Source organism: Dicentrarchus labrax, unplaced genomic scaffold (assembly GCF_905237075.1).
Source record: "Dicentrarchus labrax unplaced genomic scaffold, dlabrax2021, whole genome shotgun sequence".
In the NCBI taxonomy this organism is placed as follows: Eukaryota; Metazoa; Chordata; class Actinopteri; family Moronidae; genus Dicentrarchus; species Dicentrarchus labrax.
In genome coordinates, this window is record NW_026136704.1 from 16,930,920 (window position 1) to 16,943,513 (window position 12,594).

The 12,594-nt window shown below is 39.6% G+C and overlaps 1 protein-coding gene across 7 annotated transcripts in view; it reads left to right on the plus strand.

Annotated features, from left to right (window-relative positions):
* Window positions 1–12,594, plus strand: part of gria4a (glutamate receptor, ionotropic, AMPA 4a) — a 105,195-nt gene that overhangs the window by 60,744 nt on the left and 31,857 nt on the right. For 6 of the 7 annotated variants that reach the window (XM_051396562.1, XM_051396563.1, XM_051396565.1 and 3 more), the window contains exons 11-13: window positions 7,444–7,650; window positions 9,509–9,724; window positions 10,436–10,596. In XM_051396562.1, coding sequence (XP_051252522.1) covers window positions 7,444–7,650; window positions 9,509–9,724; window positions 10,436–10,596 — 584 coding nt within the window. Of the gene's footprint in view, window positions 1–1,345; window positions 6,626–7,443; window positions 7,651–9,508; window positions 9,725–10,435; window positions 10,597–12,594 lie in introns of those variants that run through there. The other variant, XM_051396566.1, reaches the window with a different exon arrangement.

The window sequence follows — 12,594 nt, forward strand, 5'->3', positions numbered from 1 at the left end:
ATTGGATACATTCAGTGTCAGACAGTCAGGGGATGAAACACAACACAGGTGTCATGTGGTAGAGTTTAGTTAATGTAAGAAAATAAATAAATCAGGTTGGAGCAGGATGAGCTGTACGCTTATAGTTGTAGTGAGCACTCACTGGCACAGCCAGGAGGGAGTGGCACTTGTCCAGCTGGAAGATTACACTAATGTCTCATTAGTAGGCAAATCTAAAACTGACCTCGGATCACTATTTAGAAGTGACCTCAGTCCAGTCTCTTCTAATGACTTTCGGATAGACACCGGTCTACAGGCCTGTATAATTATTCCTCTTTCTTCTACAAACACAGATAAAGGAGGGCTAATCGGTGGATTTGTGCACATCCTCTGCTTACATTTGATTTCACTTCACCCATCTGCAGCCCTTTTATGGTGGCCATCCCCTTCCTGTAAATGCAATCAGTCTAATTCAATTGGGCATGCAAAGTGATGCAAGTGAAAGCAACTCAAAAGACTAATTTCAGCCCAGAGATAAAACAAGCCACAGATGCTTGAGCTTCAGCAATTCAGCATTTTGTTTTAAACCACGTTGCTTCATTCAGCAAAATCAAGTAAAGTATGACCAAAATATCTGTAGTTGTACTTACACTAATAAAACACCTATAAATGGACAACTTTTCAGAGATGTTGATTTGATAATACAGCTGAAGTCTACAGTGCCTCCGGTGGCCAGAAGTGGTAGTAACCAGTCAGGTCTGCACAGAGGAAAACGACCACACATGCTCAGAGAGTAAAAAAAAAAAAAAAGAAGGATGAATTCAGCTGGACTAAATGTCCCCAGTGACAGCCCCACCTCTAGTCATGCACACTTCAACTGGCAATGTGTTAAGCAAATACAAACAACACATCAACACGATCCAATACATTTAAAGGCAAGTTGTCATTCTGTGACCAAACCTCTTTTGAATATTTGTATATTATGTTAATGTTCCCTTACTGTCACAGGCTGTTGTTATTTGTATGTATATTTGACTTGTGTCTCTGATTACATACGTTTTGTGTGGTTGTAAAAGAGATGAGTGTGCACAGAGTTTGGCATCACTGCATACGTCTTTTCGATGTTTGTTCCTTCCCTATTTCCTCCCACCCATATCTCTCTGTCATCTGACTTTCCGCTATTCCACTATCCCCGCTTTCTCTGTCACTCTCCCTCTCACTATGTCTTTAACTGCATTACCATTACTTCAACCCCCATGCCCCTTGTTTAAACCTTCATGCCTCCCCCACCTGCATATTTCTCTGTGGATGGTGACCTCAGCAGGCCTTGGCTAACGTTAGCTCAGCCACCTCCTCCTCTTTGCAGCCTCTGATGATGAGGAAGCCTCTGCTGCGACACTGATGCCGGGTCTGCAGACAGAGCAACAGACTGAAACACACACACACCTGAGTCGCAAACCCTTGGGAAAGACAGAGGACAGACAGACTGACTAAAGCAAACAAAGACTCAGTGTGCTCTGTTGATGATTTGTTGTTATGGCTTTTTTCTTTATGTATATTTTGTAGAAAATGTGTTTTTCTGTTGTTTTTTTTATTATTATTTCTATGTTTAGAAGTGGTTTAGTCTGCATTACCACAGCAACAGTGACCAAGAGGGACTGAACAGATGTCTGTGAGGCACTGGGATGCCTTACCGACTGTGCTCCTGTCTTCCTTTATGACAAAAGCCACAGTTGGGACGGGAGCTCTGCGAGGGATTCTGTGGCCACTGTCAAGATTTGATATTTGGCCACACAAAATCACCCGACCATCAGACAGCCCTGTTAATTCAGATTCTTTTCATTCTTTCTGAGGACACTACAGTCACCACCACCTTCCCTGTAACACCACAGAGCACCCGCAGAAAAAATTACCTCACAAAAATGTATAATTTTTCCATATTTTAAAATTTTTTCTGTGTGCTTTTTTCTTTTTTTTCCAAGCTAAGATGTGGGAGGAGAGTGATACATGGACAGGTCTTCGTGTCAGTCCTGCATTTCGTAGTCCTCACCTTTTGATACCACTCTCTCTCCATCCTCATCTTTCTGCTCCGTCACTCCGTAAATCTACTCAGTCATGCTTACTCGGTCAGCTGTCCTCTACCGTGTTTCAGCTCCTCTGAGAGCTCTACACCTGAATGGAAATGTATTCAACACTAGGGGCGCTTGTCTGAAGCACAACAGATCCCCACACTTCACATTAAAATGGCACCATTACAAATGTTTGAAATTGTCTATAATTTAACTTTCACTCTAGCTTTGTAGCTGCACTTTACATGTTTTATTACTTTAATTACACTGATACTGGCATTATAAATATCCTGAAAGAAATTAGATGGGATATATACAGTTTATACACATACACACCTAACGAAACAACCACCCTGAACACCTTTAATAAATGCAAGCACATAAGCTCACACACTATAAGAAGTACATGTATATACATACATATTTACACAAACACAACCTATATTAGCAAAGTGGATTGATGGCGATTGATTGTTAAGCCTGTTGGCATTTGCCTTTAAGTACTTGCTGTACTTGGTAACATAGCCCTTGAGGATATGACAGTCTCTTGTTTATGCGTTTGCTTTGGCCTCAGTTAACCGCAGCATACAAATTGCTCCTTTAACAACTTATTTATTTTAATTGGCTTTAGAATAAATATGTATATATCGAATCAATTAAATTTGCCTTTACATTTTTTTTTATTTTCTGTGAGTGATGGATTATCAAAAAGTACAGCATGCTATCCAACAAGGCTCTTCATCAGGATGCAGGACTCTCATACACAAAGCTGAAGATGGCAAATTGATATTAAGGAGCTACATTATTTATGTGATCGTATAAAGTAGGTCGAATTACATAAACAGAAGACAAAATATGCAAGCATCTGAAAATGTTGGCTTTGGAGAAATATAGAACTAGTTCAGCCAAAATGGTGACTTATGAAAAGTATTGTGGATGCTGGTTGGCTGGCTGATGGCCTGTGTGGCTGGTGAATCATTGGTTAGACTGATAACAATGCACGCTTTTGGCCAGCTGGTTTGTTACCTGGTGGACTGACTGCTATTAGTCACCTGTTTAACCTACAGGTGACTAATAGACTGGCTGACTGACTGACAAGTGGTCACTGGTTGACTTGTTAACTGACTGCTGAACTGCCTTTGCTCTCTTTATGGCTGAATAGCTAGGAGATAATCATGCTGACTCACTAATATGTGACTGGATAGATGATTAGTAGTAGTGTAATTGCAGTAATTAATAAATTAATGAACTGACTGACCAAGTGACGGACCAAAACAGGCTGTGACTAACCAACTGCCTGGCTTGCCTCTCTCTGGCCATCTGAATGGACGCCTCGCAGGCTAATTAAATGTCTTGGTGGTTGGCTAACGCATTATGTGACAGTCAGACTTTTTAAATGCTGAACTGACTGAGTGTCTGTTTTAGACAGTTAGGTGACTGTCCAGTCGGGTGCCTGTTTTCACTGGCTGGCTAAATGGCTTACATAGCAAGTCCTGTCTGCCTTTTTGGCTCCAGTGTGAAGTGTTTCATGTCTTATCAGCTCAAACCATTTGCTTCTACAAAGCCGTTCCCCCTCTTTCACCCATCCATTTTCCCTCTTTATGTCTGTCTTTTCATCCTATCCCTTCTCTTGCTTTCTGCCTCTTTTCCCCCTAATTTTTCACATTGTCATATTCCCTCTTTCTCTTTATCTCTCCTTCACGCTTTCCTTTTTTCTGTTCCTATCTATCCTCTATTCTCCCTGTAGCTATCGCTGTTTGTTTTCTGATCTGCTCCTTCATCTTTCTTCTATAGTTTCATGCAGCCAACACACCCCACATCCCTCTCTCCATCTGCGCCTTCTATTTCTTTACCATGCACTCCCTCCCCTTATTCCTTACAACCCCCTGGTCTTTGCTCCATCTCCTTACTTTTTCACCTCCCGTTTCTTGCCATGCCCATGATGCTTTCTTCCCAGCAGTAAATACATGCACTAACATCCAGCACACACAAACACACTCACACACAGAATTGGCATTACCACCTTCACACTGAGACAAAGGCATCTGGGGCAAACTGATAACAAACCTTAAGGAGACTTTAAAGTGAAACCGTTCCACTGTTGGCAGAGCTCCCACTGGTATCTCTTTGTGTGTTCTTGCTTACATAATACTAAATTAACCCTTCACTAAAATGAAGTAACCTGCTCTGATTTCAAACACTTGACCTTCTCACAAACCAGAGGGTAATTTGATTGCCTAAGATGATTGTGTACTTTCCGTGTTAACACAACTTAAGTAAATGATTCCCCTTGAGATTTAATGATTTAAGATGAAAAGTGAAGCAAAACACTTAGCTTAGCTTAGCATAAAGACTGAAAACAGGGGGAAACAGTCAGCTTTGATATGTCTGAATGCAAAAAGAATCTGGCTGCCAGCACCTTGAATGCTCACTGACTAACATGTTAAATCTAATTTGTTAACTCCATTTGGAAAACAAAACAGACAACCCTTTAAAAGTTATATCTCTGAATGAGAATTGCTCAATTAATCCGTGAATAAGATTACTGTATATTGTGATAATCCTTTCTATCCATTACAATAGATAAGGATCTCTGTACAAAGTTGGCCCAAAACTTTTCATTTAAATCGTTCCACATTTTTGAATTTGTGTCCAAAACGAATTTGCCCAGTGCTACAGCCTTTTATTGATTTTTAATGAATATAATCACGTTCATCTGGTTCCAGCATTAGCACCATTTGTTCTTTTCAGCTTGCTTTGAAATGTCCAAATAGTCTCTGATTGCCTTTGTCAAGCCTATTTTACTTTAATTCTGTAGAAAGTTTCTGTTTTATCTTTGTCTTTGTGTTCAAAATTAGTTATTTTCATTTAAGCGTGCAACTAAATTTCCATTTCTTCATCACCTGAAGAAATGTGCCAAATAATAATAATAATCTTTATACAAGTTTCCTCACAAACTATTCGGTGGGAAGTCAATGTCATGCCAGGTCGAAAACTGTCAAACTTGGGATTTCAAAACTTTAGAAATGTTGATGTAAATTAGATGTAAACGGTAATTAGGTTACAACATTGGTGTCCTTTAAAACATGGTTTTCAGCTCACATCTTCATTTCCTCTTGTCTGTATCCCTGCTATAGAGCAGTCCTCGTGGCGGTGTTGATCTATTAGAGGATTAGAGGATCTATTGCTGTTCATTAACATTATGATTCATGTTGAGTCAATGGAATGAGAGCCCCGGGACCTGCTAATGTTCCCAATAATGACATTTTAGGAGAAATGTTTTTGTATGTTCTGACATTGAACATAACAGGGACCATTGTTGTATTCGATGATGGGGATGATGTTGGTGATAAAAGAGTAAAGTGTTTAGCATAAATTAAGAACTGAATTTCCATATCCGTGGTTGGTTTTGGAAGAAATGTATTTTGTTGTCACAAATACTGATGACTGAATAATGGTTTGTAAGAAATGTGATAATGCGATACTTGGGGTATTTTTTTTTTTTTTTTCTTTCTTTCTTAATGTGTGATTCTCACCTTTTATCCCTAATATATTGTGTGACAACTGCTGGAACTGTGGCTAAATACTTTACAGTGCTTACAAACCATTTGATAATGATATCTCTCTGGATTTAGAAACAGGAAGGATCTACAGCCAGGCTAGCGGCTCTTTGAGGCTGTACTTTGGCACAGCAGTGCTTTGAGCTAAATGCTCAGATCAGCATGCTAACATGCTCAAAATGACGATGATAGCATGTTGATGTGTAATGTGTGTTGAAAATGTTGTTAGTTTAGGTACATAGTTATTAATAAAAATACTGGACAACTACTTAACATAAGTAAGAGCACTTCTACAAGAATGGATCATTTTTACATCTGGATAAATGTAAGCCCATTGAATAACCATATTAAAAAAGAGCATTTCTGTCTATATTACCTTTCAGTCATATGCAAATACGCAAGGAATTTATTTCCAGCTCTCTGTTTACTGAAGCTAAAGAGAATCAATGTATAAATCCAGCTTCCCTTTGTAGGTTTTCTTTGTATAGTTCAGTTTCCACTCTAAGATCTTTTTTTAAATCCCACTTTCTGCCTGCCTATGATCTAAACTAGCTTTCAATGTATTTCAATTTCCTGGATTTGAAGATTGCTCTGTCGATTCCCTCCAAATCTGTATGTGAGTGATTTTATTGCTCATTTAACCCCTTTCAAAACATGTCCGTCAACAATCCTCTTTGATTAAACTGTACTTGTTTTCAATGTGAATCAATTTCCTGAATGAAGAATTCAATCCAAAATATGTTATCATTTTGTATTGTGTTTTATGATCCTCATAAATCGTTTCATAGCTTGGGAGTGTTGGATATTATAAAAGCCTGTTTGATTAATTAGATGAGATTAGTCTTTGATTAAAAAGGGTTTGATAGCATTTTAATTGGCTTGGTTTCAGCCGGATTACAGGGTGAGCAGCCTCAGGCATAATACCATAACTCACTGCTCCTGATGGATGCGCTGTCACTCAAAAGTCTGTGTGCCTTTCTTTTCTCTGTGGTTATCCTGTGCAGGTGTGGTAATGTGTGCTTCTCTGTGACCATGCTTGTGTTTGTGTGTTATTGCTAATGCACCCACCAACATTAAACTCTCTGTTTGCTTTCATCTTTGTTAACTGCATGCACAGAAATCATTCTACCTCTTACGGCACATTACCAAAGCAGCAGTGTTCCTTTCTTTTTCGTCTCTCTCCCTGTGTTTTCCTCCCATTTTTCTCCTCTCAGCATTGGTGTTGTACTGAGTCAGGTGCAGGTCCCAGTGGAGGCATGTAGAGTCAGACAAAAGAATAAAACAAGGAACTAGAAGTCAGAAAGATATAAAACATCTACCTCAGACAAGGCTTTTTTAAAACGACTCTGATATTTTTCCTGTTATATAAACTCAGCAACTGTTTCCATCAAGTTTTGGGTGGCTGTGGGATGTTTATCTCCTTTAAAATGTTATCTACACAAAAATATGTGACTTTTAGTTTCCCTTCACTGTCCTACATGTAAGGTTAAATCAGTCTCTTATACTGATGTCAGAATTTTAATGTCACGATCTAAGGTTTGCCTTCACAGAGGCTGGTGTCCAACATGTATTGGTGTATTTCATAGAGCTGTATCCCTTTGTGTATGATAAAAAGTAATGTATGCTTCTTTTGAAAATGTATATAGAATAGAATGAATTAGAATAATTTTAATTGGTTTCATTTTTCTTTGTAATATGGGTTTTTCCTTGGTACAATGTTACCAACCAAAGAGCTGGCTCTTTTTCACAAGTTTTCATTTTCCTTCTTTTAATAATAGCTGCTGTCATGTTCCTCCAAACAGCTGTGTCTTTCTCCCCTTATGCTGGTTTTATAGGAGGGTCCCTATGTGATGCTGAAGAAGAACTGGGAACTTTATGAAGGCAACGACCAGTTTGAGGGATACTGTGTGGACTTAGCCTCAGAGATTGCCAAACACATCGGAATTAAATACAAGATCTCCATTGTACCGGATGGGAAATATGGAGCCAGAGATCCAGAGACGAAGATATGGAATGGCATGGTTGGAGAGCTTGTGTATGGGGTAAGTTTGGATGGACAATATTTGGACTTTAATGATGATTTTGTCAGTTATTTCTATAATGAATTGTTTCACTGTTTAGCCTATCTATTGCCAGAGAACAGTGGAAAATGTCCTTCACAAGCTCTCTGATGTCCAGATGATGTCTTCAAATTGTTTGTTTATTCAGTATATTCAGTTTAACTTCAGCTTCAGGTCATTTATACTTTACATCACCCAAAGAGTCGGCAAACTTTACAGGTTAAAATACACTCCAGTCTTTAGAAACATAACTATGAGACCTTGCATGTATGAGCAGACGCACATGCAGAAGCCCAAATATACAGGTACGAATGTTTATACAACATTAACATGATTGCTTACCCAGCCAGTGACAGTAGGAAGAGGACCATAGCACACAAAAAAAATAGATTCAATCAAGCAATTATTTGATTACCAAATACACAGGGTAGGAGAATAAAACATCTTCAGTTTACAGTATACTGCAATGCAATCCAGTACATCACAGATTATGGCTATAAAAAAATTGTGTTGAATCAACAGCTTCAACATTACTTGAACAGTGTAACTTTATAGAGATCATATACACTGCAGGGTGATTACATTGCATTATATGTGCTCCTGCTAGTCTGACCCCACTGCAGGCTATCATGCAAATAGCTGAGAAATGCTCAAAATAACTCTTATGGAGTCCATAAACTTGTCTGTAGCTCTGCGTCTCCTTAGTTACCATGTCAGTTCCCTGCAGAGACACCGTGTCTGGAAGGGTTCACTTACTTCTTGAGAACTTGGCAAGCTGGCTAATTATGCCATTGACGCCCATGCACGGTCTGATATTTCGCATTGCTGTCTCAACGCAAACTTTAACAACATGCAGAAGACAATGTCAGTCGTCACTTTGCGGAAGAGTGAAAGTGGAGACGTTGCTGCAGAACAGCGACAGAATTAATTAGCCTCCAGGATCCGTGTAGTGGTAGGTGACACAGCAGAACCGCTGCATTGACTTTTCACGTTTGATTTGTTCCAAACACTCACCGTCCTTTCTGATGACTCTTCTGCCACTCAGAGAAAAGACATTCGTAAGATTTCAAGACTTTGTCCTGCTTCGTTTTATATATGGCATTTACTCTCAGTTTATCTTTGTTACTTTTGTCTCCTGTTTTCTATCTTCAGTTTATTTAATCGTCCTTTCTGTAGTGCGTTGTGAGTTTTATATTCCTATGCCCCCTTCTCCCTTGCTTTCTTTCCATATTACTTCTGTCTTCCTTGTCTTTGTTTTGCTCTTTATTCTCCTTGCATTGTAACACTTGTTATTTGATATGCTGTTATTGTAGCCTCTTTTTAAGTTAAGACTGCAGATGTTGTTTAGACACAGATAGTGTGCTGAATGAATGATATTTTAGACTCTTCTACAGATTGTGCGTGTGTGTGTGTAGGCACTCATGCAAATGTGTGTGTAGACCTTGCAGACTAATTTAAATTCTGGCAGTGTCACTTTCATGCCCATGTATGAATTACTTCTCTGTCATTCTGATGGTTTTCCCTCTACCTCCTCTGTCTCTTTCAACGCTTCTCTCTTCCCCCTTTTTTCTCCCCGTTTATTTCTTTCATTCCCTTCCTTACGTTGCTCCTGCTTCAAACTGCAGCAATCCTTTACTGCGCTTGTCTACTTTACCAGCCCGTACTGTTTCAAATGTTATTTCTCTATTTATCTTTGGCCTCAGACATTTTCTGTTTGCAGACAAAAGAGTTCACAGGCAGTTCCTGCTCATCATCACTCACTTGTTCTACATGAAGTTGCTGCAAATTAACTGCACTACCATATGCGTAAACTAAACTAAACATATACTTTTCTCTCCAGAAAGCAGAAATTGCCGTGGCCCCACTGACCATCACTCTGGTGAGAGAAGAGGTGATCGACTTCTCAAAGCCCTTCATGTCTCTGGGAATCTCCATCATGATCAAGAAGCCCCAGAAGTCGAAACCGGGTGTTTTCTCTTTTCTGGACCCACTGGCCTATGAGATCTGGATGTGCATAGTGTTCGCTTACATTGGAGTCAGTGTTGTGCTGTTTTTGGTAAGTGATTGTTAAAAACTAGAACTCAGCACTTGAGTTGGATGGCAGGGATTGAAGAGTTTTTAAAGGCTTGGGGTTTAGTGATGAAAGAATTATTATTATTTGGCTCACAGGCTAAAGATATTTCTCAACTCATGGGATATATCACATGGTACCCTGTCTATAGGATACATTTCCAGCTGATCAGGTATAATATATATAGAGGAGATTAGACTAAAGTATAAACTGTATATATGTTTTAAGGATTATTAAAATCCCTAAAAAGTATGGCAACATTGCCTTTACCTCACTCTAGTGTATTTTACACTGTTAAAGAAAGCTCTCTTAAAGTTGTCCTATTGGACAGGAATAACATCTCAGACAGCTCTGTATGCAAGATATGCAAAAACTTAATGTGAGATATTTAAGACATGCAAGTTCACAAGATCAGGTTGGCATAACTCCTCTGACACCAGAGCGTCTGCATATTCAAGGTTTTGCTCTCTTCCACAACAGTCATAAGACATTTACCCTCCATGGTTTTGAATGTGTTACTTAGCTGTTATGACATTATTTCTCCCCCATATTTCTCCCTCTGCTCATTTGCTCCGGCCTGTATTAGAATAACAACTTAAATGCATTTTAATTTTTTGTGATGACCTGCTCCGGCCTGTCTTTCCTTTACAGACATCTAAATGATCTATAACACTTATTTTTCCTTCACTGTCTCAGGTGAGTCGCTTTAGCCCGTACGAGTGGCATGCAGAGGAACCAGAGGAGGGAACAACAGAGCTGGGTCCCACTGACCAACCTCCCAATGAGTTTGGCATCTTCAACTCCCTCTGGTTCTCACTGGGAGCTTTCATGCAACAGGGCTGCGACATCTCACCACGGTGAGGGAGAGAAATGGAGCGTGTGTGTGTGTGTGTGTGTGTGTGTGTGTGTGTGTGTGTGTGTGTGTGTGAGAAAGAGAGAGAGAGACAAACAGAGTGCATTTGTGTAGAGAGAGGTGGAGACAGTATTTTAGTATACAAGATGTGTTTATAAGAGTGTATGTCTGGGCTGGGGATAGCGTGTGTATGTTTAACTGCCTGCAATGTTAGAGTGCTTTAGTATTTGGCTGTGGTGATTCAGACTGTTGACAATGTGAATCACCTCTCTTAGCACTTTTTCTAGCTTTCACTGAAATGGACTGCTTCTCCAAGACAGTGTGTTACAGAAGCTTAAGATGTGTTAGAAATACATGCACACACACACAAAAAAAACACAAAAGTGAGAAGAAAACACCTGCACGTAAGCCCAGCAGTCATGTACATATGGGTGTGCTATGGGGGGAGAGTTAGCAGTTTTTTAGATGGGTATGAATTTTTAATGCACCACTGAAGAGAGGCAGAGTCCGGCTGTATTTTTAGAATATTTATAAGAATATGGCATTTTATTATTGATAACCTGAGAATGCAGTTTAGTGAAATATTCATGGCCATCATCCTCAAGACCTTTAGGGAGCAAATCTAAGGAGAGAAGGAGCAGCAAATAGAAGTGATAGACAATGAGCTGAAAGACGGAAGAGGTGTGAGCAGCTGAACAACGTGTGTGTGTGTGTGTGTGTGTGTGTTTGAAAGAACAATTAGAACTAGTAACAAATATGTGAATGGACACTTCTTGCTTCATCATACAACATGGAGACAGAGTGGTTCATCTTGTTTTGTAGGACAAAGACAAATAGTTACAAATTCAGATTTACTTTTAATACGCACAGTTATGATATTTTAGTTCTGTATCCCTATGATGAGATTTGTGTTTGTCTTGACTTTGGTGGAAGTAATTGCTGTGATGTTTTGCACTGCTTAGGGTTCGGCAATATGTTAACATTTTCCAACTGGCCACCGTCAGTCCAACAATTGGCAATTGTGCCAGCACCCCCTGGCAGCTGGGAGATGAGCAGCGAGTTTGCTACATGCAACAAGCTCTTGTAGCTTTAATAAACAAAATAAGCATACCAAATGTCAAGAAAGTAAAAGAAAAACACCTATTTTCCTCATTAAACTGAAAAATACAACTGCATTCGTGTAAAACCTTGTTAAGCAATCTTAGAACATACTTAATTCAAACTCAACAGAAACAAAATAAAACCCACCGAACCATCTTTATACTCTTTTCACTGTTCCAACAATAACCAATAGGTGTCTAACCATCTAACAGAGTTAGGGCACCATGGTGGTCATAATGTTATGCAGCCCCCATACGTAACAAACTGTGATGCACTGTGTGTTCTTTCTATCAGAACCAACATTATCTTTTTCAGCAATTTGAGCTACTGTAGCTCGTCTGTTAGATCGGAACCATGTGCCTAGCCATCCAAATTTGGCCCTTGTTAAAATCGCTCAAATCCTCATGCTGCCCATTTTTCCTGCTTCTAACACATCAACTTTGAGGACAAAATGTTTACTTGCTTCCTAATATATCCCACCCACCGACACATTAGCATTTCACGTTTTAGAAAAGAACAAAAGTTTTATATCAACTGCCCAAACTTAATTTTCTTCCTCCTCCTCTTTTGCTCCTCTGCCCTTCTCCTTCGTTCTTTCATCCATCTCTTTCACACTCTCTCTTTTCCTCTCTACCCTGCTCCCAGACACCTGTCGTCTCCCACTACTCCCCTCTTTGCTGTGACTGACAGGCCAATTCTAGCCCCACACAAAATGGAAAAAAAAAACGCTCTCACCAGCTGCACACACTAAAACACACACACATGCGCACACATCCGCACATGAATACACTGACGTTGCTTATACACACACATGCAAAAGAAACACCCAGTGTGCAGTTTCACAACAATCCAACACACGTATGCAGACCTCTCCTTCACTTGCAGGACTTGTTATAGATGT